Below are 25,712 nucleotides of genomic sequence, written 5' to 3'. Positions count from 1 at the left end.
TTTTTTGCCACTTGTATCACTCCATTAGCTCCCAGCTCTTTTCACTCATTTGTAAATCACTTGTAATGTTTCATACTCCCAACACCTACCAAGTCTAATCAGTTATAAATTCATCTTACCTGTCCCTTACCTGTCCAGTAACCTGAGATGAACCTGCTTGTTACATGGCAAGAGTGTGGAGATTAAGTAGATCACCACCAGGAGGGGGCGCTGTTTAAACACTTACTCTCATGTTGTAGTTAAGAATGACTGAAAATAGCCACAAAAAATAAATAAAAAAATACATAAATAAAAAAAAAAAAACCCCAACTCAGTTGTCTACTCAGTTAGCAAGAAAGTTGTTGTGATGCCTTTGAGATATAAAGACATTGTGCTGATGTATGTGTGGTATCTGTGTGTTAATGTCTTTAATCAGATGTCTAAAAGAGCTCAGAAATAGCACTGTAATTCATTTATGGGGACAGGTATAGTAATATTAGCAGTTTTATTTTACTTTCTTTTATTAGTGTCTATATTAATGCTATAGTCAACTCACCTTCCTGCAGTTTTGGAGATTGTTAGGAAGGTAGAACAGTCTGTCTGGCAGTGAGAGAGTCTGCAGGGGTTAAAGGGTTAAAAGTAAGTGTCGATTATTAGAATGGGTTAAATATATTTTCAAATACATTTTGAATAAATTATCAAATTATGTAATGTATATAAATATTTGTCACAGCCCTATAACCAATCAGGAGCCACACCTGATTCCACCTGGTCAGTCGACTGTTAGATGGGGCCCCATTTGGCCGGAATGACATTCTGCATCCGCACTGACCATTTGTATTCATGACTGAAAAGCCCTGGCTTAAAAGCTATAACACCCAATACAAAGACAGCTGGATCGATTATTTAAAGTGATGCAAAATGATAAAACTGTTTTGTGGAAGCCAACAAAGTCTGTTTTACTGTTGCACATTGCATCAACTGTTTCTAGATATTTCTTAATATATCCATAAATGCTACGCTTTTGAGCCACTGAGGCGAACACATTATTTTACGACATGAGAAGTCCATTTTTACGGTTTAATTTTCACAACACCAGCATAAGATAGCAAATTTCTACTTTATAAATGACAAATAAAGCCTCATATAGATAAGTCTGTGTTACAAACGAAAATAAAATGTTGCTTGCAATCTCCACTCAAAGCCCTTTAAGCTATTTCATTCATATATTTATTCTCCTCCAGATTTCTTAAATTGAGTTCTTTTTTTAAAGCAAGACTTAACAAACCACTCTCCTAATGGTACAGACTTATTTATTGTGATTTGGACTGCCAGAAAAAGAGTACATTACAGATTATAGACACAATAAGTAATAAGAAAATATCTTCACATAACTGCATGTTAAAAATAAAACAGAAATAACCTTTTCCTTAAACCTTAATTTTTCCACAATAAACCAACTCAATTAAGAACAGCAAACTAACTGGGAATAAGAATGCATGAACAGAAGAATATCTTTCAGAACAATATGCATTACTTCTCACATTAAAAAAATACACTGCTGTAAAAAAACACACACACACACAATGCAAATAAGAGGTCTTGCAGTCAGTTCATTTATTTTCCTCGATCGTTGTCTCCTAATCCATAAAGGTTTGAGATTTTCTTGGCCTTTGGACGTGGCAGGTATTCCGTAGAAAAGTAAAGATATGTAGCACTGATATGTAGATACGTATGAATGTAGCTTTGCTACACATTCTGAATTTCATTTCATGTATTAATGCAATGTATCTCCATAAAATATAATCCACTTGAAGTTGTAGAGTTTATGCTGGACATACATAACATAATGCCTTCTGATATTAGGCAATATAACAGTTAATTAAATGTATATGTACAAAGCAAGTGCTCATGGTGCTCTCTTAGCTAATAGATCGTGATTGCTGATGGCTGTGCATCAGATCTTATGTTACATATAGCAATAACTGATGGCAGATATGACAGCGAAAATGGATTCGTCACGTTTATCCTTGATTCCATTTCTCCCAGGTCGTGACCAGGAACGGCGGACACATTAGCCCTCTTCCCAGGGTGCTTTGCTCCTGAGCTATTATTTTTACACAGAGGTTTGCCTGGCGCTCTTTTGCAGCTATGTGCTCCGTGACATCGAAGCGAAGGCCACACTCAGATGGGAAAAGAGAGTACTCGGTGTGTTGGTGCAGAGTTGCTCCATTAGTCTCTGAGTTGATCTGAAGTCTGAGGGTTTCTCTATCCACTACAGATAAGTCCACAGGTAGGAGGATAAACGCGCTCTGCAGACGTTGGCCAGGGCTGCATTTTATCCGGGTGGACCAGCAATACTCCTCCAGATCACCTATAAAAAGAATTTAAAAAAAAGCCCCAAAAAAACACTTGATTTGATACAATAACTTCTTTGCTTAATTCATCATAAAAAAGTACTTCAGTTATTACCTATAGATTTCTAAGCCTTAAACAGTATAAGAGTAAAGCATACAGAACTGTCTCATCTTCAAATAAACTAACAGATACACTGTAATATATTTAGTGGACTGAAATCACAAAGAACCCGAACAAAGCTTTTCCTTTAATCCTAACTTTATTTTTGGATATTTATGGAAAATATTTGTTGGGTGAGTCTGGTGAAGTAAACAGACAAATCTCTAACAGCTAAAGCACTTAAAGAGTAATAAGTAATTGAAACTGCAGTGCGTGGATGATTCTCAAGTTCATGCAGAAGCAAGCATTTGAATGTAACTCACCCGCATGTGAGTCTGTGAAGCGAATAGTAAGTCTGTTCTGCAGCTCCAAAACAGCCCTGTAAGTCCGCGCTGTGCAGTCGAGAGTGCAATCAGACGGTGTGTTCACCTCGGCAGGCACGTCCCTGAGAATGTCATCCCTGTCACTGCAGTCCCACAAGCTGTCTTGAGCAAACACCAACGCAAACACAGAACACACCATTCCCCACTGCAGCCAGAAAGAGCTGACATACGCCATTTCGTTCCAGAGATACACCACTTCTCACTTCTCCTGCTGGTCTTGGCTTCCTGCTTGTGTGTCGATTTTACCTCTTTTTTTCCTTCCCCACCTGTTTAACTCACTCAGCTTGGATGGCTGAACGCTGCTGAGACCATTTTGTTTTTGTTTTATACCAAACGTCCTGCAAGATGGAGGGGAGAAAATAAAGAAAGACGAGAGAGAGAGAGAGAGAGAGAGAGAGAGAGAGAGAGAGAAAGCAGCAGTGGCAGAGATCTTGAGTGCCCAATGAGCTGCAATTCTGAATGATATAAATGTGAGGCGTGTTTTACAGAGATGTGCCAGGAAAAAAAGCTGCCTGGAAAGCCAAAGATATTGAAACAAAATAGTCTGCAGTATTTCAGTCAACAGACTAGAGAGGATGACCAAAGTTATTTAAATAAACCTCTGAACTGAACTCACCCTTCAGGGAAAAAAAAGTGTGACTGAAGTTTCAAAGGCCAATGAACACGGGACACAAACTTTGGGCACTAAGAAAAACTCTATTTGAGAACATAGAGAACATTTCTGTATCCAACCAATCATATAGTAGTATTTTCTATTCGCTTGTTAATAGGTACCCTTCCTGTCACTGGATGATTTAGCAAAACAAAGGTAAGGCAAAGTTGTATTTCTATGCGTATGCTTCTGAATGAATGCATCAATAACACTGAAAAAAATTACTTTTTTTTTTATGAAGCTTTTATTTAATGAAATACATGATACACACATCTAATGTAAAATAATACTGGTCTAGATATTGGTTTGGTGATTAAAAAAACCTTGCATGTCCTGCACTTACATGTGCATTAAATGTCTAAGGACAAAAAAAAGCATGATAGGTGTAACCATTCAGGAAATACACAGCAAGACAGTGTAAATAAGTGCAGAAAGTGTTCTGTCAGTAGACAATATAATTACAAAAAGGGTGAAATTAGTGGACTGGGACAATAGATAATACGTCTCATAAATAGGATTTCAGATATTGGACACACTGAAGAACAAAATAATGTTCAATAGTTTAAACAGCTTTAATCTCATGTATGGCACAAAATGGACCTACTACATCCTCACAAATATACTAAGTAATCAAAATGTCCTAACTGTGCTCCTTTTCTAAGAAGAACAAAATAGCTCAATAACACTGGGGCACAGCTGCGCCTGAATGCCAGCCTTGAAATGACGGCGAAAAGCCATGAATACAAAATATGCACTTATAGTTTAGGAATAAGGGCTACTTCTTCTTGCTGAAAGTCAGCTCCTCGATGTTAACATGTTTATGCTGTTTAAATAACCCAGGAGGCCTGGACTGGGAAACGTCTGGCATGGTTAGGCTTGCTGCAGTGCCCACATTTTTGTGAGGAACACCCAGTAGCTATTATCTAATCCCTTTCCAGACTCCAGCTATGAAGCTATAAAATAGTCATGTCAATAAAACTTTCAGTGAGATTTATTATTTCAACTTAACCTTGACTCAAAGTGCATGAATGTTCAGTGAAAGACCACTGCGAATCTCCACTGAACATCAGACATTTTGTCTATTAAAAATGAAGGTAATAATTAAGAGCTGCTCAGTTTTGGTCTTGTGGAATTCAGTGTGGCCAGTCCTCAGTGTGCTCTTAACACCTGCAAAATCAACAATATTTACAGTGTGCATTATGGTAGACCTCCCAGCAGCATCAAGCAGTGAGTAAAGATGCAAAGGTGGTTGCTTTTATAAACCCACATGGAAGCTGTCCCGATCGGTACGTGATGATGACGGTGACAGACCTGTGTGACGTAAAGAGGTAGGGGGAGGCATTTGTACTCGAGGTGTTGTTTATCACGGTTGAAGGGCCTGGCTGTCATCACCATGGCTGCAGCCACACTCGCGGGTCAGGGGGACGGAGCTGATAACAAGGGCGCTTGTTTCGTCCAGGTACAGGAAGGGCACGGTGTCAAGTGAGGTGACCTCACAGCACGGCTTCTGCAAGAGAACAGTACAAGAACATCACCATGCAGAAAAAAGGAATTCTTCAGTTTTGATGAAGTGCTTTAAAAATGGTACATCAAGTGTTCACTGCAAAGGGTGCTGTCCTTGGCAAGTGAAAATATGTTAAATATAGGCATATTTGTGTAAGATTTCTTATTATAAGATTATTATAATACAAATGTAAGGTAATAAAACCAATTTGTAGATTGATTTTTACTAATTTCAAGCTTGATATTATTCTCTTTTATTTAGCAGGTCATTTTGCTCATTTCCAGCTTAAATATCTTACTTGTTTAATATGAATTTACAAGAACTATTCGATAAATTTGGCTTTATGCATTGCTTTAACTTGCTAAGATATTTTTTGCAGTGCATACAGCCAGACAGATTCACTCGGATGGATTGCCTTCCGAAACTGGCAAGCTCCGCTATGGTTTGTTTACAACCTGCAGTGTCACCTAGTTCCCATGTAAATATCACAAGGTCACCTATACCCTTTAACTAACCATCTTTACTCAGACCTGCTTTTCTTTTTAATGTCATCTGTGCCATTTTTTTCCACCATGCATAGAAATAGTGACCTTGCAAAGAAAAATTCATATCTATCTGTAAGACACCTGTTGCTTCAGCATTCAGTTCATGTGCTAGGGATATTCTGTGACAAACAAAAAGTTCAAAGCAGACTTTGGGGACCTCAGACTTAATTCTTCACTTGCCCAGCTCCCAACACCATGTACTTTGTATGCTTAATAGCTCGGAAGTGCTGGGAGAATGTGGAGTTTAAAAACGTGGTCCATCGAAGACCCTGAATCTGGTTTGGGAAACACTGATCTAAAGAAGTTAAAAGTAGCCTAATTGCGTGTCTAAACATTGTTGCATGTCCATGACAAATTGGGTCACATATGTGTGCCTTTTCTGTTGATTTGCAGAACTGACCTGTGAGTTAGGATCCAGAGTCGAGGGGTCATCATCTCTGCAATTAAACGTGCGCTGATTCTGCTGTGGGTCACACACACTGCACTGGACGAAGGTGAAGCTCTCCGGGTAAATGATCCACTTATCCCAGCCCAGATCTAATATGGATAAAAGAGTAAGCCCCAAATCACAACATACTCTGGCATTACAAGATTCCTAAATGATGTGTCTTCTGATAAAGAGGATTTAGAAATGCCACAGCATTAACAAACCTTTTATGAAAACCTGGGAGGCAAACTTGCAACATTGGAGGTGTGTTGAATTCCCAGAACTGGATGATGATGATGGTGGTGTGGTGTCTACAAGAAAAGCAAAGCACAGAATGAAATGGTCATGCCAAATAAAATATGCACAAAGTCACATGCCATGTTCCTTGAGATCTGCCTAAATTCAAGATTCAGTACCAGCTATAATTCAACAGATCTGTCCCATCTGGAGCAGGTGTGTTGGGTTTATAGGACTGGGAATGAAATCTGTAGAAAAACTCCTGGAACAGAGTCAGTGATGTATGGAATTTTATTTATAGCTATAATATCTACAAGTAAATAGGAGGTGATCATAGATGCTAGCTAAACCAAAAGCTCAGATCCAGTCCATTAGGAAGAACTGGGAGAGCAGATCCGGGGGATTAGTTTACCCTCTGCGTGTTGCTCTACGGGGCTTGAGTCGCTGGTGCCTCTGAATACGTTTCTCCACTGCTCTCGAATCTGAGCCATTCCAGGAACGGACACGTGAGGCTCGGTCTGTAGATTCAGAGAATCCAGTATGACCTTGCGGACGCTCTGCAGTGGATCTCCCAGGCATCTGAGAACAGAGAGCCATCATACTTAGCGTATTATTGTATAGCTGGTTTAGGAAATGCAAGGATGGATTTTAATATTTAATACTGTCTTCCAGTGGAATTGGGCTTGGGGGATGATATTTCATTATTTCCACAACATACTGACCATGAAACAGTAAGTAGTACAAAGAAGCATAGTATTTATTTTGTAACTCATCACATGCATGCTTTTCACACATCCAATGCCAGAGAAGACAAAAACTCAAATAATTAAAGATATCATTTGCAAAAGAATCTAAACCAAGCATTATGACCTGTGAAGCACTTTGCAGAGGTGAAAACACAGCCTTCCAAAAACTTTTCACTGGAGTGACAACAACAAAAAAAACTGAGTAATTCATTATCGATGTATTTAGTTCATGTTCTGAGCCTTGTGTGAATTAATAAAGGTGTGAGTGAAGGCAGGCTGGTATGTCATGCCAGACCTGGAGGTGGGGTGTGAAACTTGTCTCTGCAAGCAGATTGATAGTGTTCATTCCCCGAAAGAACAGCATGTAATAGGATTCCAATTATGAGTCAGAACAGGTTCTCCCTTTAAAGCACCTCATACAAATCACTGGCTCGCAAGCCATTAAAGAACTGAATGGCAGTCAAAAAAGCCTGGCCTTGACTCCAGCCTTGTGGCCTGAACCCATATTAAAACTGTAAATCTGTTTCTCCATGAGTGTGTAAACGATTTAACGAGTTAAAGATAAATACAACTCTAAAATGGCGAAGATACAAAGATCTAAGCATTACATAATGGAAGATGCAAAGGGTCTTTGAATTTGTCATTAGATCGTACAACCTTAATGGGTAAATTTATGTCTTCACATATGTAAGTTATGAATATATCTGAATTAAGAAGCACACGGACAACAATTACGTATGCCAGACTTCATCGTTAGCATTTCTATTCCAACGTAATTGGAATTGTATGAACCACAAGAATGAATATAAGGATTACCAAAACCTAATTTCACCCTTGTCAGCCAAACAGTTCATCTCGACAGCATTGCAACACTGATCGTCTAGAATAGTTGCCATTGTAAGAGAAAATTTGTAGAACATTTGTAAGTAAAGAGGTGTGATGCTCACCTATTTGTCCTGATAATTGGCGCAGATTGAGCATCCGCTGGTTCTTCTGGTGAATGACGGAGAACGGACGCTTTTCCTGGATGACAAGCAACCAGCACAAGTGACACAATAAGCGCCAGGGACATGTCTGCTTATCAAGGAGCCTCCGGTTTGGAAAAATGTGACTTTGCTTTGTCTTGGTCCTACACTGAGAAAGGAGATGCTCTTCTCTTGGGCTACTATGTCCAGTAGGAGCGCGCTGGAGAGAAGGAAATAGCTGTTGTTCCTAATAGCCTGGGAAACCTGCACTTTATCTACACATAGACCAGGTCTGGCCTTGGAATACTCTACATTGTTTTCATTTCTCACAATTGGGAGATGGCAAGAGGGAGGAGAGATAAATGAGAGAAAGGAAAGGATTGAGAAGAAATATTTTCTTCTATTTTTTTCTACCACGTTTGTCAATGGTGTCCCGTCAAAAAAAGAAATCAATAAAATAACACTGTGTGGTTAATAGTATTAGAGATTATAAGGTAACCCCCCAAATGCAGGTGCATCAAGAACAATGTCAGTGAGCAATACTGGACAGTATGTGTAACAGTACGTGTAGATCAGTGGCCTAGCCAGGAATTCATTTCAGTGGAGGATAAGGACATATACTCAATTAAATTATTGATGATCTGATAAGTATAACATGCTCATGCAGCCAATGTTGGCAACAATCAATCATGTCGTATTAATAATGTTGCCTTATGAAAGTTACCTTGAAAATGACTGAAATAACATGCTAGAAATAGAGGGGAAAATGACATTTTTACACTGATATAATGCTACCTTTTTTTTCTCTTGCTGCAAACCTCCAGTAATTCATTGCATGTCACCTCGTTATCCCAAAGCTCAGAGTGTAACCAGCTGGCTTTCAAACAGAAATGAAAAAAAAATATAGCATGATTTCAGTTGTTTAAATCCGTTTCTCATCATCGTAAATGGAAGCAATAAAATGTGATTAAAGAAAATAAGGCATGTGTTTAGTTGACTTTTGGGATGGTTAAATATAGAAGAATTGCGGTGATGACTTTGTTGATCATGTATGGACGTTGTTATAGCTCAGTTACTGTGCTTTTTGTGTGTTATTGTACTCGAGGTGTTGTTTGACACATATATACAGTATAATCATCTGCACTGTATGAATATCATGTGAGTCACGCAAGATGAAACAATTCTAATTCGACATCTCTTGGTGCAATTTAAACCAGGCTGCTTCTTCAAAGTTGAAACGCGTTATTAATTGTGGACGTCTAGTAGTAGGTAATCAGGCAAATAGATTTGTGTCACGATGTTAACGACGTTCTGCCGCTCAACCAAGAAGACTTTTATCAGTTCACAGAGGTCCTACAAAGCCACTGGGGTGAAATACAGGAAGTTCAAGATTTTAAGACCAGTTGTCTTGACAGTTCCATAACCTGGATGGCTGACTATATTTTATTTAGTCATGCAGCCAGAAACAATAACTATTCACACTGAGAAGCCAGATGTGGGATCACTTTGGATACCCTCCAAGCAAATCCCCAGAAGTTTACTGAGGTGCGCTGCCCAAAGCAGTGAGCAGATATGAGGTCTGGACCAACATCCTGAATCAACTCCTAACTGCTCTGGCAGCACATAAAAAGCTTCAATCTACCGCAGACCAATCAGCACTCGTTTATAGACAGTTGACAATCCAGAAGGCATGTCATCACTTATTTTATCCCCCATGAGGCTTAACACAAACACACAGGCCCTTTTTGTGGTTTAATATCAGTAATATTCAAGGAATGTAGGGCAATCACAACAGCCTGGAGGTGGCTTTAGGAAATGGCTGTCTCTAGATAAAGCTAGTAAAAAGATTCAGTGGCATTTAAATAACATTTTTAACACTATAGCAGCTGTAGACTATGGACATGCTGTATAATAATTAACCCTCAAGATTAAAGGAATAGTTCAGTCCAAAAAAATGACATAATATTCCACTGAAACGGTGAAGATAACGTAGTCTAGACTAAAGAAATCTGCATTTTTCTGTCAGAGCAGTGTGCATGCATGTTTCAGCTTGCTCATTTGAACTGTTTTTGGCAAGCACAGGTGAATGTCTTTTAACTAGAAGGATCCTAGCTGAGATCTATTTTAAGAGCAACCAGCAACTTGACATGGAAATATTCAAACCTCATCTTGGATCAGCCTGATGCCAAGACTACATAAGACATGTGTCAATATTTGTTTGCTTTTCTATATTCCTAATGGAGTAATACAGTTGGCAAGGATCTTGTAAGGACAGCCACGAGATATCAGTAGATAGTCAGTGAAGCAGGGCCTGGTGAGTACTTCTGGAGTCTTCTGAGGACACATGTATTCTCAGCAGACCCCAGAGAGCATAACTGTTTTCACTGAGAAGTGTTTGAACCACAGGAAAAGTAGTAACATTGTCCTTGAGTGCAGACAGCCTCCCTAACTCTCCTAAAAAAACAACTCATAAAAGATGCATTCACTTTTGACAGAAGTTGCATCCTGCAGGTGGGAAACCTTCATATGATGAGGAACAGCTGTCCAAAGAATGCGTTCCTATAAAAATGCTAAAATTATTTTGTTTTATAGTAACATTGGCCTATTGCTTTGTCAGATATCTGCTCAGATGATGTGAGTCATGTGCAGTTGGGTTATAAAGCGGGAAACATTCTAAAATTGGATATTGAAGTTAAAAAAAGGTAAATTATCTGAAAAAGAGTGCATGAGATTAATAAACACTTGCCTTTAATCAAATATGAGGACGTATGCATGTTAAATTTTTCATCCATCATCATGGGGAAACACACAAACTTGCATAATTTATATAAAATATTTCATAAACAATTAGGAAATGCCAATAAAAATTATTGTCCATGTTTGGGACAGTTTGCCAGCTGTGGTCCACGGGCTCCGGTGAAGATTGATGGCATCATGAATTCCGTTATGTTTAAGGATATTTTAACACAATGACTGGTTGACTCTGCCAAGGACTTATGACTTAATATTTCGACATGATAATGTCCATCCAAATCAACACAGAAACTGGTTGTAGAAACACTAAATTAATTTCAATTAGCTTGAAATGGAGTGAGGAGTGGTCCAATGTTCCTCCGTTCTTCTCTTTAGGGAAGTCTTCACCAAATATTAATTGTAGGAGTGCTGATCATTTTGAAATTAGTATTCTGGGGAATAATTTACTACTCGTGCTAAAACTACAATGCCCTCATACACCAAAAGTTTATAGACACCTGACCATCACACTCATATGTGCTTGTTGAAGATCCCATTCCAGGTTTATTTTCCTTTGCTGTTATAACAAGCTCCACTCTTCTGGGAAGGCTTTCCACTAGAATTTGGAGCGTGGCTGTGGGGATTTCTGTTCATTCAGTTACAAAAGCATACAAGAGTTCCAGTGAAGGGAAATTGTAGTGCTACAGCCTACAGAGACATTCTAAACAATTGTGTGCCTCCAACATTGTGGTAACAGTTTGGGGAAGAACACATATGGGTCTCAAGGTCAGGCGTCAACATACTTTTAGACATATAGTGTATGTCTAAGGTTAATACTGTATATCACTCATTACATTTGTTATTTTAGTGAAAGATTCCTCGTGTCCGTATGGATTTCTCTGGTTTCCTGCCACCTTCCAAATGCCAGTAGGTGGATTGGCCATGCTAGATTCCCCCTAGGTGTGAATGAGTGTGTGAATGATGTCCTGCTATGGACACTATAACGTGTGGAGCCTTGCATGTTTTTCCAATATGCATGTGGGTTTCTTCAGGGTTCTCAAATTTTCCTTCTACCTTGCCTACTCTAAATTGCCCCTGGTGTCATTTGAGTGTGTAAGTAATCAGCTTGTAAAAATATATTAGCAGAAAACTTGAGGAGTATACACATGAGTCCTGATTAGTCAGTAAATTAGTCCTGAATAGTAATAGTAATAGAAAATGGGTCAAACTGATGATTAGGATGCAGTGGCTCTGCTGAGCCAGTGGCCAGTAGGTTGGTGATGAAGAGCCCTAGAGAATGGAAGGAAGGTGTGACAATAAGCCTTAGCGATCCCCAATCCTAATCTACTTGTTAGTTGTTTTGATTACCAGGTCACGAGGTTGTTAAGGATACTTATCACTGCTGAGGTGCTTCAGGAGCAGATGAGTGATAGGCTTTACAGCAGGAGAATGACTGAGGCTTGGGGTCTTGGTTTCAGGTTTGATGAATTGTGCTCTGGAAAAAGCTTGTTCTGTGAAGAGAAGTGCTTTCCATTATGACAGATATTTCCACTTGTCGACTATCTGAGGACTTTGAAGGCAACACGGGAGCAGCTGGGATTTCTGCTGACATGGTGGGACTTTGAGAAAACAAACGGGTTAGTGAGTATTAAGGAGGTTGGCTGTCTTTAATCTTAGGGAATTTAGATGTTTAGATTAGTGTAAACGGCAGATCTTCAACATTTAGATTGCCTTGACTTGTTAACAGGACACGATCATTAATCTTCATCATTCATGTGTACTAGTAAATACAGCACAGTAAAATAATTTAGCACAGATTCCCAGCCCTGGTCCTGAAGTACCCCTTGTCCTATACAGTATTACTGTTTTCCATTTTCCCACCAAACCTGATCTAATTATTCAGCTAATTAACAGCCCTGAGTTGAAGTGGGTGTGTTAGAGCAGGGAAAACACTAACATGTGCACAACGGAATATTAAGACAATCCTTTTCTTTGTTTTTAATCCACGCCCTTCGGAGGATTACTGAGACTTCATTAGTGCATAGTTCACAAAGTAATGATTCCTGTTAAAGAGGGAAAAGGACATATATCACATATTTTTAATGCAATGACGTTAATAATAATAATAAAAAAAAAAAAAAAACATTTGGACTCTGCAAACAAGCATCTCATAGCAACTAAACACCTGGACATCAGAATGATCTGAATAACCAATCAGAGAGCTTGAAGATGAAGGCAGGGCACATGAGTAATCTCAGATTATTTGGCTTTCATTGATGAGAGTCTTCTTAGCCGTGTTTGCTGTGTCGGACATGTGCATCGTAAGGGCTACAGTAGCTCAGGATGACTAACAAGTGTATCTTTGATGCTGCCCCTGTTTGCTCTGATGACATGTCCAGGAGAGTGCAGTGAATCAGTGTGTGTAACTCTGATTAGGTGTGTATGTCTGTGGCAAAGGGAGATGGGATGTGGTGCTACCAAACCCCAACCCAAAGAGCTGCAGCTGAAAAAATGCGACAAAGGTACTTTTCATATTGGTGTGTCAACTATTTTAATCTGTATCATTTTACATTTAGGCACAAAAACTTCACAGCTTCCAAATATATATTAATCTACTTGACATTGATGGTTTTCTAATTTTCTGTCTTTGTTGTTGTTGTTGTTGTTTTATCTTTGCTCCCTTTAGCAAACAATTCAGTTCCAGGTAATTCAATATGTTTAATAAACAGAAATAATTACATGCTAAGTTTAAAAAATTGGGTGCATAACTATCTACTATAATTACTCTTATATATATAAACATTGCTTTTTTTTGTCTGAAGCTGTAACAGGTGAGTCAATTCTATTAGATTAGCATAGATAGATGGTGTAGCCTTTAGTAGATTATACTATACAGCATAGAGTATTTTATAGTATCTGTATTCATCCTAAATGTAATACTGTTTAATTCTTAGAAATGAGGGAAAGAGATATAGTGTAGAAGAGTGCAGCAAGAAAAAAGTATCAGGTTGTAATTTGACTGATAAGCAGCCTATATCCTATAGAAGGGGTGTCCAAAAATTCTTACTGAGGTTCACAGTAAGAAAATGAATGAAGTCACAGTCCCCAAGCCATAAATAATAATATAAATAAAGAAATAAATAATACGCCTGCTTGATTTCCAGCTTCTTAACTAGTGGGTTTTAAGTACTTTTAGATATAGAGTTGTAATTTTTTACACTTCCCTCTGAACCTCTCATTCATTTGGGCCTCTGGTATTAATAACATTAATGGTATGAAGATGGGAAAGAAGAGGAGATCAGAAGCGGGTCCATTATAGATCTGGTTTTGCATCGTAGCAGCACCCAGTGTTCAAATCAGGAACTTCATTTCTTTATCAAACCTAACAGCAGGCCAACTAACAAACAGTGATCTTTTTAAGATGATGGGCTACAGATGGCCCATGAGCTGTAGCTTGGATGTTTGGACTCCCCTGTCCTATAGGACATAGGGTGCAGTAGGACTAGGCGTATAGTGTGCAGTGAGTTGCCATGTCATTTGAGTTGTCATTTCTTATTTAAGAAGTCTGGGTTAATATATGCAACACCTCTGGTCCTGTACATCATGTGTTGGACCACACAAAAACGTATGGCATCTCAGCTAGGTACAGCCAGTCCATTCCTGTTCATATAAAATAAAAATGCGATGGAATTTAAAGACTGTGTACCTGTACAGCTATGCGGGCCGCTTTACTCATCCAGCGCTGGTACCGGCAGTATGTGGCCCGCTTGGAGATGAGGCGCCGGTGCACATGGAACATTTTTCAGTCCATAGAGTACGCAGGAGAGCAGGATCAGATCAAGGTATGCTCCCAAAGTGGCATTTCACTGATGTTGACATTTGCTTACTATGAGGGATGAAAACGTAATATAGTTAGCAAAATCTATATAATAAGTAACTAATAAAAGAAGAAAATAATCAATAATGAGGCGGTGTGATGAAACTGAGTTACTGTTACCACCCAGAGGTTGATTATTTTCCTATAACAGCACGTACAAAGTGTTACATTCATCTTACACCACAGCAATTCACCAATGATTACAATGTTTTATTTTACTATTATTAAAGAATGACGCATCATATTATTTATCCATTTATAGTTATGTTTAATGATGTGGAACAGTCGCGACACAAGTTATTTCCTGTTCTCGCTGGCTACTCGTAGTAACCACTGACTGTTACAAACCGCTGACACTGGAGACTCCTTCCAAAATGCTAACTAAACATCTCTTTACAGAAAACTTCACCATATCAACAATTACACTTTTTTAAAAAAATTATGTGCCACGTCCAATGTTTAAGTTCCTGTGTAAGTTGTTACTATAGAGTACGAGTGCGTTAACGAACAGTGCCGCGGGATAATAAAACATCGGCATAAAACTGAAAATGAATGCTAATTACAGTACATGTGTTAACTTCGCTAAGTGCCATGTAACTTTCCTTTCTTGCTTTGTGTGTCTTTGCTTTTTCCTCAGCTGTACAATTTCTTTGGCTACCTCATGGATCACTTCACTCCTGCAAGCAATGAAAGTAGGAGTTTAATAGTCTCAGCCAATTTGTAAAGAGCAACAGGTGTAGTAATTGTCTTGAGCCTTGTGAGAAACCTCTGCTTCTCACTTCCCATGCCCAATCTGGCTCTCAGGGAAGCTGATCTCCCACATATTTCGGGAGACGGAGGTGTTCCTGGACACAGAATGGGAGCGGTACTTCTGCTACAAGGACATCGTGGTGCCGGACGTTTACACCGGGCCTCACCTCATGTTTCCTCTGACTGTCAGCAATGTCACTGATCTAGTGGAGGCCTTCAAACAAAAACAAGTAGGTCCTTCCACATCAGGTAGGCATTGTCATTGTGATAAATATGGTGTAGTTGAAGGTCCTTAGCTACCATCTCTGAAAGGGAAATCCTTTGTTGTAGGGTTTCACACAGAAACTTTAAGCATTCCCCCAGAGGAACAAACAGAAGAACAATCTCAGATTTCAAGAATTAATCTCAAAGGTTCTCTGTGTAATTGAGTGACTATGTTCCTAAAGGGGTTTCCTGAAGGACAAACTGAAGAAAGGTTTAAGATTTTACAGCTGACCTGTTTAAAAGTGTATTGTGCTATGGGAATCGGAATGTGTCCATTTGACTTCCTGTCCGTTTCCTTGGGTGTGTGTGTTGTTCCCAGTAGCAGCTCCATTCTCGATATGTCCTCCAGCTCCTTGGGGAAACTTGGAGATTGCTCCGGGTTCTGCCAAACATTAACGTGGTGTCTACACGCCACAGCAAGGAGATCACCATCTGTGGTAAGTAGGGGACATGTACACATGTAATCATATAATAGTTTACATTATGTAAAAAGAAGATAATGACGACTTCGTACAGTTGAGGTTTTACATTTTTTTTCTCAATTCTGATTTCTGCAGGAGACTTGCACGGACAACTTGAAGATCTCCTGCTGGTGTTCTATAAGGTTAGTATGTCACGGCCATGCTTTTATCGAAACATCATCATAGTGTTTGGATTGTAGCCGAAGTTATTTCTCTCTCATCTTCCTCTAGAACGGCTTGCCATCAGTGGAGAAGCCGTACGTCTTTAACGGAGACTTTGTGGATCGAGGGAAAGACTCCATTGAGATTCTGCTGATTCTGTTTGCCTTCCAGTTGGTGTATCCCAACGACGTCCACCTCAACAGGGGAAACCACGAAGACCACATTGTGAATCTGAGGTACACGGTGGTCCTTCTAGGTGTCTCATAGTTGCTATAGCATAAAGTTTTGAAAGCTAACTAGCTAAACACACATTAAATAATGCACTAAGCACTGTGAAAATCGGTGGTTTGACTTGCATGTTACGTGCTCGACTTTGTCCTAGAGTCGTTGCCAGATTAGCAAAGTGACCAGAGGCGCCAGTGATCTCTGTTACTTCCTTCCCAGCTTTATTTTTCTTCATAATGTTCCTATACACATTTAATGACATGTCATATATAACAGGATAAGATGAAACAATTATAAGGTTATAAGTTTTTCTTATAAATGGGAAATTACTGCAGATACTACAGTTGAATGGGGAACTGAAGAAACGTCACACCACAAGGAATTGTTCGAACTAACTGTTTGGGTTTGTTGCTTTTCCACATGAGACCTAATTTGCATAGAATTGAGAAATCGCTGCTCTGAGTCGTACACATCTATAGAAGATGAGCGCTCACATGTCGCTTTGTCTCTTCCTAGGGTGAATTTTACTGACTTACCTCTCGCTCCTTTGTATTCTAGGTACGGCTTCACCAAGGAGGTTCTTGGGAAGTACAGGGTGAGTGATTGTCCTGCTCGTGACAGACACACTTCCCAACACTTAAATAAATCACAAAATAGTAAAGCATCAAACTGATGGATCATTTTTGTACTCTATTGACTGAATATGCACTTAACCTGAGATGTGGCCTCTAACAGCCAGGCTGTGATATGGGTCACTCACACTGACCTGTAGGATTAGAGGATTAGATGGCCTTTCCTTGTCTAAGAGAGGCTTAGTCTGCCTAAAATAATCAAAGACACATTTCCGCCCACAAGGGCTGATTTTAGTTTCTGGGCTGTATTTCTAGTAATATGTTTAGTTTAATGTCAGCTCCAGAATTTGTGGGGTGAGCTGAAGAGGAGAATCCAGAAAAAAAAAAACCTGGAGAGATCTCATCAAGCATTATAGGAGAAGAGTTTGCGCAAAATACTATATGCAATGGTGCCAAAAAATGGCAAAAACTTTTTTTTTTTAGAATAAATTTACATCAATTAGATTCATCTCACATTTTCAGTGTGAGATTACGATAATTAATGACAAAAATCTTTTTTATAACACGTTTTACCCATCTGTAGCTAGAGTGCCAATAATTTTGGAGCTGACTGTAGGCAGAGAGAGAGAGAGAGAGAGAGAGAGAGAGAGAAAGACATATTTGAGATTAGATTTCATGGAGGCATTAGCAGCTGCTACTAACACCAGGGATAGCAGATTACCCTTTTGCTGAATGCCTGGCTAAATTTATCACCTCAACTTACTGTTGATTACGTCTCGCCATTAGCAGAGAGTTTACAAATTACCAAAAACAATTCAGTAACCCAAGAGCTGAGGTGTAATGGTCAGGTGTCCACAAACGTTTGGCCATATAGTGTATATTATTACAATTAATAAATAATGACAGTAATAAAACAATCCACGATTAGCAAAACAATCTTCAGTTATTTAAAAAAAAACCTGTGGTGGCACAAGGGAAGAAAAATTGGAGAGAAAATGAAACCCTAGCTTAACTCTTATCGTTAACACTCTGGTCTATGTTCTAAAATATTTGCTCATTTCAGAAACCTTCCCAGTCCTGACCAGTTTTGAGGTTGTTTTTCTGGGTTAATCCTGGATTTTGACATCACAGGTTCATGGGAAGAAGATCCTAAAGCTGCTCCAGAAGATATTTAGCTGGTTGCCCTTGGCAACCGTAATCGACCAGAAAGTGCTGATTCTGCACGGAGGGATCTCAGACACCACTGACCTCAAACTTATTGCCAAACTGGAAAGACACAGAGTGAGTTGTTAACCTGTAAGGAATAAACCACTCCATGTTGTGCCGTTATAGTAAAATAATCAACGACAGGGTGGTGTGATAAAGCGGAGTTACTGTTAGCACAACAACGTTGATTATTTTCCTATAATAGCATGTCCTGAAGTGTTTTATTCCTCTTATACCACAGCAATTTACCAATGAATTTGTATTTATTGAACAGTAAATTTTGTATTTATTAAAGAATGACACATGATGGTTTTTATCCATTTATAGTTACATTTAACACTATGGAACGTCAAGTTCCTGTTATAGAACCTATATACATTCTCCTTCAGACTTCACTGATTTTCACCCTTCTGTTACATCCTCTCTCGCAGTATGTCTCAGCACTGAGGCCCCCGAAGCGTCCTCGGCAGACCCCAAAGCCCTCAGACAGAGACGAGGAGCGCTATAGCACCTCCAGTAGGAAACGAGTGCGCTCTTTAACGTATGAACGACGCCCCCTGCACAACTACTACATCCGCACGAGCCCCTCTGTGGAGGAGGAGCTTCAGGAAAGGAGGAGGTGGGCGGGGCTCAGCGCCTCCTGCGACAGGCTTCACTTCTTTTCCTCAGATTCGGACCCCGACTCAGTAGAGGCTCCAGAGACGGACGCAGATGAGTGGAAGCAGGTACGGAGGAAAGCGTAGCTGTATAATGTACAATAAATGTTGTACCTGAGGTTTGTAATGGAGCCAAATTGCATTAGCAGGAAACCTATAATACTACTACTAGTGTTTTATTCCTCTTATACCACAGTGATTACAATATCTTATGCAGTAAAGAACAATACATTGTACGTTATATCCGTTTATAGTTACATTTAATTTTGCGGAACGTCCGCAAAACAAGTTCCTATTCTCACTCGCGTTATAGCAGCTATAAACAGTCGTTCCCTCACCAACCTCTCGTTTTTTTCTCTCGTGATGTTAATGAGATAAAAGAAACAGCTTGGATGTGACGATACCAAGAAATCACAAAGCGTAAACTCCTCTGTGGCGGAAAACTTACAGCTTTACCTCTGACTGTTACAAAGTGCTGACACTGGAGACTCCTTAAGTCCATAAATGTTAAACAAACATCCCCTTATGACTCGTTATGACAGTATATTAGAATGAGTGCATTAATATTTAAACCTATGATCTGAAATACAACTTGGGTGAAAAAAACAAAGTTCATTCAGTAATTGCAATATTCCCTTGCCCATTTTTATTTCTTTCTCCTGCAGATAGTGGATATGCTGTGGAGTGACCCGATGCCACAGGATGGCTGCGTCCCAAACGAGGTGCGAGGAGGCGGCTGTTACTGGGGCCCTGACGTCACGCGGGAAGTCCTCGACCGCCACAACCTGCAGCTGCTCATCCGATCCCACGAGTGCAAACAGGACGGCTACGAGTTCTGTCACGACCGCAGGGTTGGAGATACATACATAACACACACACACACACGCACGCACACACACACACACTCACTGTGTGGCTGAAATTTGTTTCTAAGATGAATGTAAATAGTTAAGTTAATGCTAATATATAATATGCTATATATAATATAACCCCATCATTGACTATTTTCCTGTTATAGCATGACCTGTTGTATTTTATTCCTTGCTTATTACAAGTTCATAAGTCTGGGTGTGTGTGTGTGTATGTGTGTGTGTGTACAGGTGCTGACCATTTTCTCTGCGTCTAACTATTATGAAGTGGGCAGCAACAGAGGAGCCTATATAAGATTAGGACCAGACTTGAACCCTCATGTTATCCAGTACCAGGCCAGCAGATCCACCAGAGAACTGACCCTGAGACAGAGGTGAACACACTCTCCAGATCAGGGTCTATCTCAAACACACACACACACACACACACACACACACACACACCAATCTGTCAATCTGAATTGTTCCCACACATATTGTTCCTACACAAGCTTTTGAAACAAATAATTAACCAATAGGAATGAGGACGGGAAAAAACATGAGTGTAAAGCTGTGTGTGTGTGTGTGTGTGTGTGTGTGCAGTGTTGGATGGACGGAGCGTTCGGCTCTCCGAGCCTTGAGAGAACAGCTGTTTGCCCACAAGTCAGACCTCATCAGTGCCTTCCAGGAGTATGATCCAGAGCACACAGGTAAATCACACACACACACAATACAGCGAGGTATTAATATTGTCTGTGCGTATTTGTGTTGCAAAAGATAATCCTTTCAAATCGACACAACGCCAAGGTGTCCTCTGTACATAACAGTTTTGCTGCGCGAGTTCCTGAAGCAGTGGCACAGTCGTAGCGGTGGCCTCACAGCTCCAGGGTCTCAGGTTTGAGCCTGAGCTCAGGTTACTGTGTGAAGTTTCTCTGCATGTTCCCTCCATGTCTGTGTGGGTTTTCACTTGGTTCTCCAGTTTCCTCCCACCTCCCTAAAACATGCTGGTAGGTGGATTGGTTATGCTAAGAGACGGGAATACATCCTGGATGGGATGCTACTCCATCACAGGAGTAGCATCCCATCCAGGATGTATTCCCATCTCACATCCGGTGTTTCCTGGATCGGCTCCGGATCCACCACAACCCTGATCAGGATAAAGCAGTTACTCATTATTCTTTAAATATCCGCATAGCCAAAAATATCATGGAGACACAGAGACATAAAGGAAGCATAGTTAGGTGCATTCTGACTCTAACACATCCATTAAACCTGGACTTGGATGATTCAGGACTGAAAGGATCAACAATCTGCACATATCTGCACCCTGATAGATCAGAAGAAACAGTGTCATTTAGTGCGTGTGTCTCAGGTGTGATCTCGATGAAGCACTGGGCTGCTGCGATGGAGTCAGTGTTGCGACTCGGCCTGCCATGGAGAGTCCTGAGATCCCAGCTGGTGGGCTGCAACACACAGGACGGCACGCTCAACTACCACGACTGGTTCAGAGAACTCGACATCACCGAGCCCAACAACGAGGTAAAATATAACGGATCGAAATAGGAGCTAGAGTTAAAGGAATAATTCAGCCCAGTGTCACGTGCAATTATCATGCACACTTACTTCATCATGTTCTGCTGTACTAGAATGAGAACATGAAAAACATGGAAGTATAAGAGCAGTTGTTTAACTGATTGTCTATAACAGCAGCTCTGACTGTAGTTCAGCTGCACGTTACAGGTTTATATTAATGCGCTCATTCTAATACGTTATCGCTTCATAGTAACAACTCCACACGTTAAAAAACGTGCGTAATCATTGAAGGTTTCTGTAAGAAGACAATCATTTAACCTTTATGGAAGGAGTCTCCACTGTCAGCACTTTGTAAGAATCAGAGGTAAAGCTGTAACTTTAAGTTTACCCTCATCTTCAGACAGACAAGTAAAGTATATAAAGTATAAAGTGTAAGTTCTTAAATAAATACAAAATGTTAGTCTTGGCAAATTGCTTTGGTATACAGTAAGAGGAATAAACCACTTTGGGTCATGCTGTTATAGGAAAGTAATCAACTTTGTGATGGTAACCATAACATCTGCATCACACCACCCAGCTGTTGATTATTTTCCTATAACAGGACAACATGGAGTGTTTTATTCCTCTTACACCACAGCAGATTGTAAACAAGTATTTTTTTTTACAACAGCATTTAAAAAAAGAGTCAGTATGTACTAGATGCTAGACTCAGTAAACAGATCTCAGTTCCAATCAAGTTCAAATTCAAAATTTATTGGTCACACAACGTACAACGTGTGTACAATCATACAACGTGAAATGTTGTGATTTTGTTTTCTTCACTCTGCTACACCTGATTCAACAGAAAAATAGTTTTATAACTATACTGGGATCATATGTGAACTCTGATATGATGAAGACTTTTCTTTCTCCGCAGCTCGCTCATACAGGGCTCCTGGAAACCATGTACAGACACCACTCCAATCTAGAGACCATCTTCAGAATTATAGACACAGATCACTCAGGTAAGAGCTCTCAGGTCATCTGTATGTGCCACACAGATGAAAAAAAACCTGCTAGATAAATAAAATGAGCTGAATTAGGTACACGAGGACTAGGAGTGTGAGTTTATAAATATAAAAACAGAAGCAGGACTGGACTAGGAGAGAACAGAAGATCTAATGACTCCTTCCTCCTTACAGGACTCATCTCACTGGAGGAGTTCCGTCAGACGTGGAAGCTGCTGAGCTCCCACCTGAAGATGGAGATCAGTGACGAAGCCATATCAGACCTGGCCATAAGCATCGACTTCAACAAGGACGGCAGCATCGACATCAACGAGTTCATGGAGGCCTTCAGGCTGGTGGAGAGCACGGTCGGAGCGGTGACCTCTGACCTTCTAGCCTAAAAGCCCCTCACAGACCAGGTCCTGTCCAGTTTTAAGCATCCGGCCTACGCAGGGACAGGAAAAAGCAATAGCGCCTGGAATGCAATGAACCCAGATCTTAACTGGTCGAATCGGATCACTTGTATGGAAACTGATTTACTGAATCTGAATTTGTGAACACTGAAAAAAAAAAAAAAAACTATTTGAACATACACTTGATTATTTTTTGAAGAACTCTGAAATAAAACTACTCTGAATTTCAAAGAAGTTAGTTCAAAACATATATTATTAATATGTGTTTAATATTTCAGTATATATTAATATATTCCAGTGCTTTGAATTCAGTGGCATTTAAATTTTATTATTAAGAATCATTGCTTAATTATTTGCCAGTGAAGGTAAATAATTGCTTAATTGCTATTTAACTTCACTGTAAATGTACCGTTTTGATTTTCAACCCATTTGACTGTAATTTTAAATGAATACAACCTTTTTAAAAAATAATAAAATGCAACATATTTCAAGCGTTTCTCACCTGGAATATAAAAATGTGACTTCATCAATAATGATCAAGCATAACATTTAACTGTGTATCTACTTTAGATTTCATTGTCATAGTTTTCTGTATTGGTGGTATAATTTATTGTTTTTGTTTTATTTTTATTTATAAAGATTCCATTAAAAATGAGGCCTGATCTCAGTCAGCTTGTTTCGTGTATATATACATAAATACTGTTAAATAAATAAAAATATTAAATTATTAAAATTAAATTAAAAGAGATGCACAAGACTCAGACATCATCAAAAAATTAGTATCTTGATCATAAAAAAATTTCTTCTATAGCCAGTTGTTACAGTTATGACCCCTAAGTTGATTATTTTCCAATAACAGCCAGTCCCGAAGTATTTTATTAATCTTATACCACAGCTAGTTAGTTCCTTAAAGTCACAGCTTTACCTCTGTTACAAAATGCTAATACTGGAGACTCCTTCCTTAAATGTTAAAGAAACGTCTAAAAATATTATTATGTCACAAGAGATACTACTCCTGTCCACGTGGTGCAACACCAACATAAATAGTGGAGGAAGTATAGCACTATGTGACACTGTGTCTGCAACTGATTAAACAAATTAACGTGTGTAATACAGAGATCGTTATTGAGTACAAACACTCAATAAAGGGTTTCCTATTACAGTTGGTATTTGGATTTTAAAAACCTCTTAAACTTACCTAATGCTCTGTTTTGACTACCAGTTTTTTGGATTTTCTAGATTAGTAAATTCTTTTGAAAGAACAGTGAAGGTTTTGATTTGAGGCTCGGATCATGACGACAATCACGCCGACGGCAGAAAGCTTTAAAGAGAAACGGCGCTCGTCAGTGTGTCTAATGTCACTGTGCACAGATGACATGCCATTTAATGGACGCAGAATTTAATCTTCTAGATGTACATAAGATATGCAAGTGAGAATCTTAGAATCCATTATTATACTGGACAGCATGGACTTGGAATCTGTCCTAGACAGTGAAAGTCTGGATGAGTTTTCAGGAATGTTGGATCTTGCCTTGGTGTGAAAATCTACTTTTACAAATAAATAACCGGCTTTGGTGGAGAAGGTTGTGTTTATTCAGCACAGATGTTCAGAGCTCTCTCTCTCTCACACACACACACACACACCACGGCTCCCAGCTACCTTGGCGGCACATGAAAGGCCAGAATCTTCCGCCGATAACATGAATAATATTTTCTATTTTTCCACCTGCCACTCAAGGCCAGATGCGAGGTCAAACTGAGGGTGAACAGGGTCACATCAGTCAGCACGCATTTACACACAGGTTACCATCCAGGTGTCCAAAATCCTGTCATCACCAAACCCTCATGCTCCTGGATGTGAACTCTTGTGCTTTCCAGAAAAAAAGGGAGTCATGATCAGAAAAGCAACAATCTGAACCCCCCCAAAAAAGCTCCATGCCAAGATGCCATCTGTGGGAGCTTCAGCCTGGCAACTGGCAACTTAATATAGCAAAGGAATGATACCCAATCATGGAATGAAGGGAGTGCGCTCGGGCCTGCAGGTGGCTTTTAAATATAGCTTTTTATTATTTACACAAACCTCTGGATGAAAGGTGGAGATTCCAAGACCAAAAAACTCACCAAAGAGAGCCTACATTTCAACAACACATCCCAGTAAGTCACTCCACCCCACTTACTGACAGGCTGCTTCCAGGAAAATATTCAAGATCACCTCCAAATCCTTTGAGAGCATAACTTTAATTTAACATAAATTTATGTTCCTGATTTCTGTTACTGTCTAGACTATTCTCAGGTCATTCTCAGTGGAACATCTGGTTTATTTATTTATTTTTTAAACTGAAGTCAGAAATCAACTGAATCATGCAACACTCCTAAGCTAGGTCAAGGATATTGCTATATTTTCTTCAATAATTTGGTCAGCATTAAATATTTTCAATGTGAATGTTAACTATTTTTGCTTATAAGATAATTTATCTTATAAGCAAAAATAAGAATTTTCAGGTTTGTTTTATTGTTTTTTTCCCCTCATGGTATTCTTACACAAGGACAATCCATTTTCAGTACTTTTAATATAAACATTATATAACATATTTAGAAAAAGTCAAAATTCGTATGACGTGCATTTATAAGTCAAAAAAGAATCTAAAGAATCTGGATACGCCTACATCATTTATGCATGAAATAGTTAATTAAAATAGCTGTGAATTTAGCAGGATATAATGTTCAGTTTGTTAGAACACCCTCAGAAAAGCTTCAGTCTAACTGACTGAAAATGTTTTATATTTTAGCATTCAAATTCAGCTTTGTGCAATCTTCAGCTATTTTATTCATTTTCAGAATGCAAGCTTTTTTTTTTTTTTTTTTTAAATATACACTATTCCCACACCGATGTTGATTATTTTCCTACAACAGCATGTCCTGAAGTGTTTTTATTCCTCTTATACAATCATTCGCTAAAAAAAAAAAAAAAAAAAAAAAAAAAATTATGATGAATGACACATCATACGTTAATATGAACATGTCAGTCACCGCTACAGTCTGAGCTTTTTTTTTAACAGAAAATTAATCAACTTCTGACCACTGATCCTGATCCTGATCTTTTCCATTCTTTTCAAACAGGTTTTGGGTGA

The 25,712-nt window shown here is 39.2% G+C and overlaps 2 protein-coding genes across 2 annotated transcripts; one reads left to right on the top strand and one right to left on the bottom strand.

The window, feature by feature from the left end:
- Nucleotides 1-1,275: 1,275 nt before the first annotated feature.
- On the bottom strand, nt 1,276-8,152 carry gsdf (gonadal somatic cell derived factor). Its single transcript, XM_026928889.3, has 6 exons — nt 7,878-8,152; nt 6,597-6,763; nt 6,172-6,258; nt 5,921-6,057; nt 2,760-4,978; nt 1,276-2,353 (listed from the first exon to the last, which is right to left on the bottom strand). The coding sequence occupies exons 1-5, from the start codon at nt 8,000-8,002 to the stop codon at nt 4,835-4,837; spliced, it is 660 nt and encodes a 219-aa protein (XP_026784690.1). The 5' UTR covers nt 8,003-8,152; the 3' UTR covers nt 1,276-2,353; nt 2,760-4,834.
- Nucleotides 8,153-8,274: 122 nt separating this feature from the next.
- On the top strand, nt 8,275-25,101 carry LOC113535527 (serine/threonine-protein phosphatase with EF-hands 2). The gene is made up of 15 exons (XM_053240213.1): nt 8,275-14,470; nt 15,143-15,197; nt 15,310-15,485; nt 15,842-15,956; nt 16,077-16,123; nt 16,212-16,378; nt 16,926-16,962; nt 18,071-18,220; nt 18,577-18,870; nt 19,467-19,652; nt 19,902-20,044; nt 20,253-20,359; nt 21,022-21,188; nt 22,099-22,186; nt 22,364-25,101. The coding sequence occupies exons 1-15, from the start codon at nt 14,345-14,347 to the stop codon at nt 22,567-22,569; spliced, it is 2,064 nt and encodes a 687-aa protein (XP_053096188.1). The 5' UTR covers nt 8,275-14,344; the 3' UTR covers nt 22,570-25,101.
- The last annotated feature ends 611 nt before the right edge of the window (nt 25,102-25,712 follow it).

Source organism: Pangasianodon hypophthalmus, chromosome 15 (genome assembly GCF_027358585.1).
Source record: "Pangasianodon hypophthalmus isolate fPanHyp1 chromosome 15, fPanHyp1.pri, whole genome shotgun sequence".
Lineage (NCBI taxonomy): Eukaryota > Metazoa > Chordata > Actinopteri > Siluriformes > Pangasiidae > Pangasianodon > Pangasianodon hypophthalmus.
This window is presented reverse-complemented; position numbering and strand designations above follow the sequence as displayed.

What these genes read in the sequence shown, in the direction of transcription:
- gsdf (XM_026928889.3), bottom strand. Translation starts at nt 8,002, where the DNA reads ATGTCCCTGGCGCTTATTGTGTCACTTGTGCTGGTTGCTTGTCATCCA. An exon ending in CCAATTATCAGGACAAATAG is followed by an intron (nt 6,764 to 7,877) that starts GTGAGCATCACA and finishes CTCTGTTCTCAG; the next exon opens with ATGCCTGGGAGATCCACTGC. An exon ending in CTCCCAGGTTTTCATAAAAG is followed by an intron (nt 6,058 to 6,171) that starts GTTTGTTAATGC and finishes TATCCATATTAG; the next exon opens with ATCTGGGCTGGGATAAGTGG.
- LOC113535527 (XM_053240213.1), top strand. Translation starts at nt 14,345, where the DNA reads ATGCGGGCCGCTTTACTCATCCAGCGCTGGTACCGGCAGTATGTGGCC. An exon ending in GACCACATTGTGAATCTGAG is followed by an intron (nt 16,379 to 16,925) that starts GTACACGGTGGT and finishes TTTGTATTCTAG; the next exon opens with GTACGGCTTCACCAAGGAGG. An exon ending in AGTTCTGTCACGACCGCAGG is followed by an intron (nt 19,653 to 19,901) that starts GTTGGAGATACA and finishes GTGTGTGTACAG; the next exon opens with GTGCTGACCATTTTCTCTGC.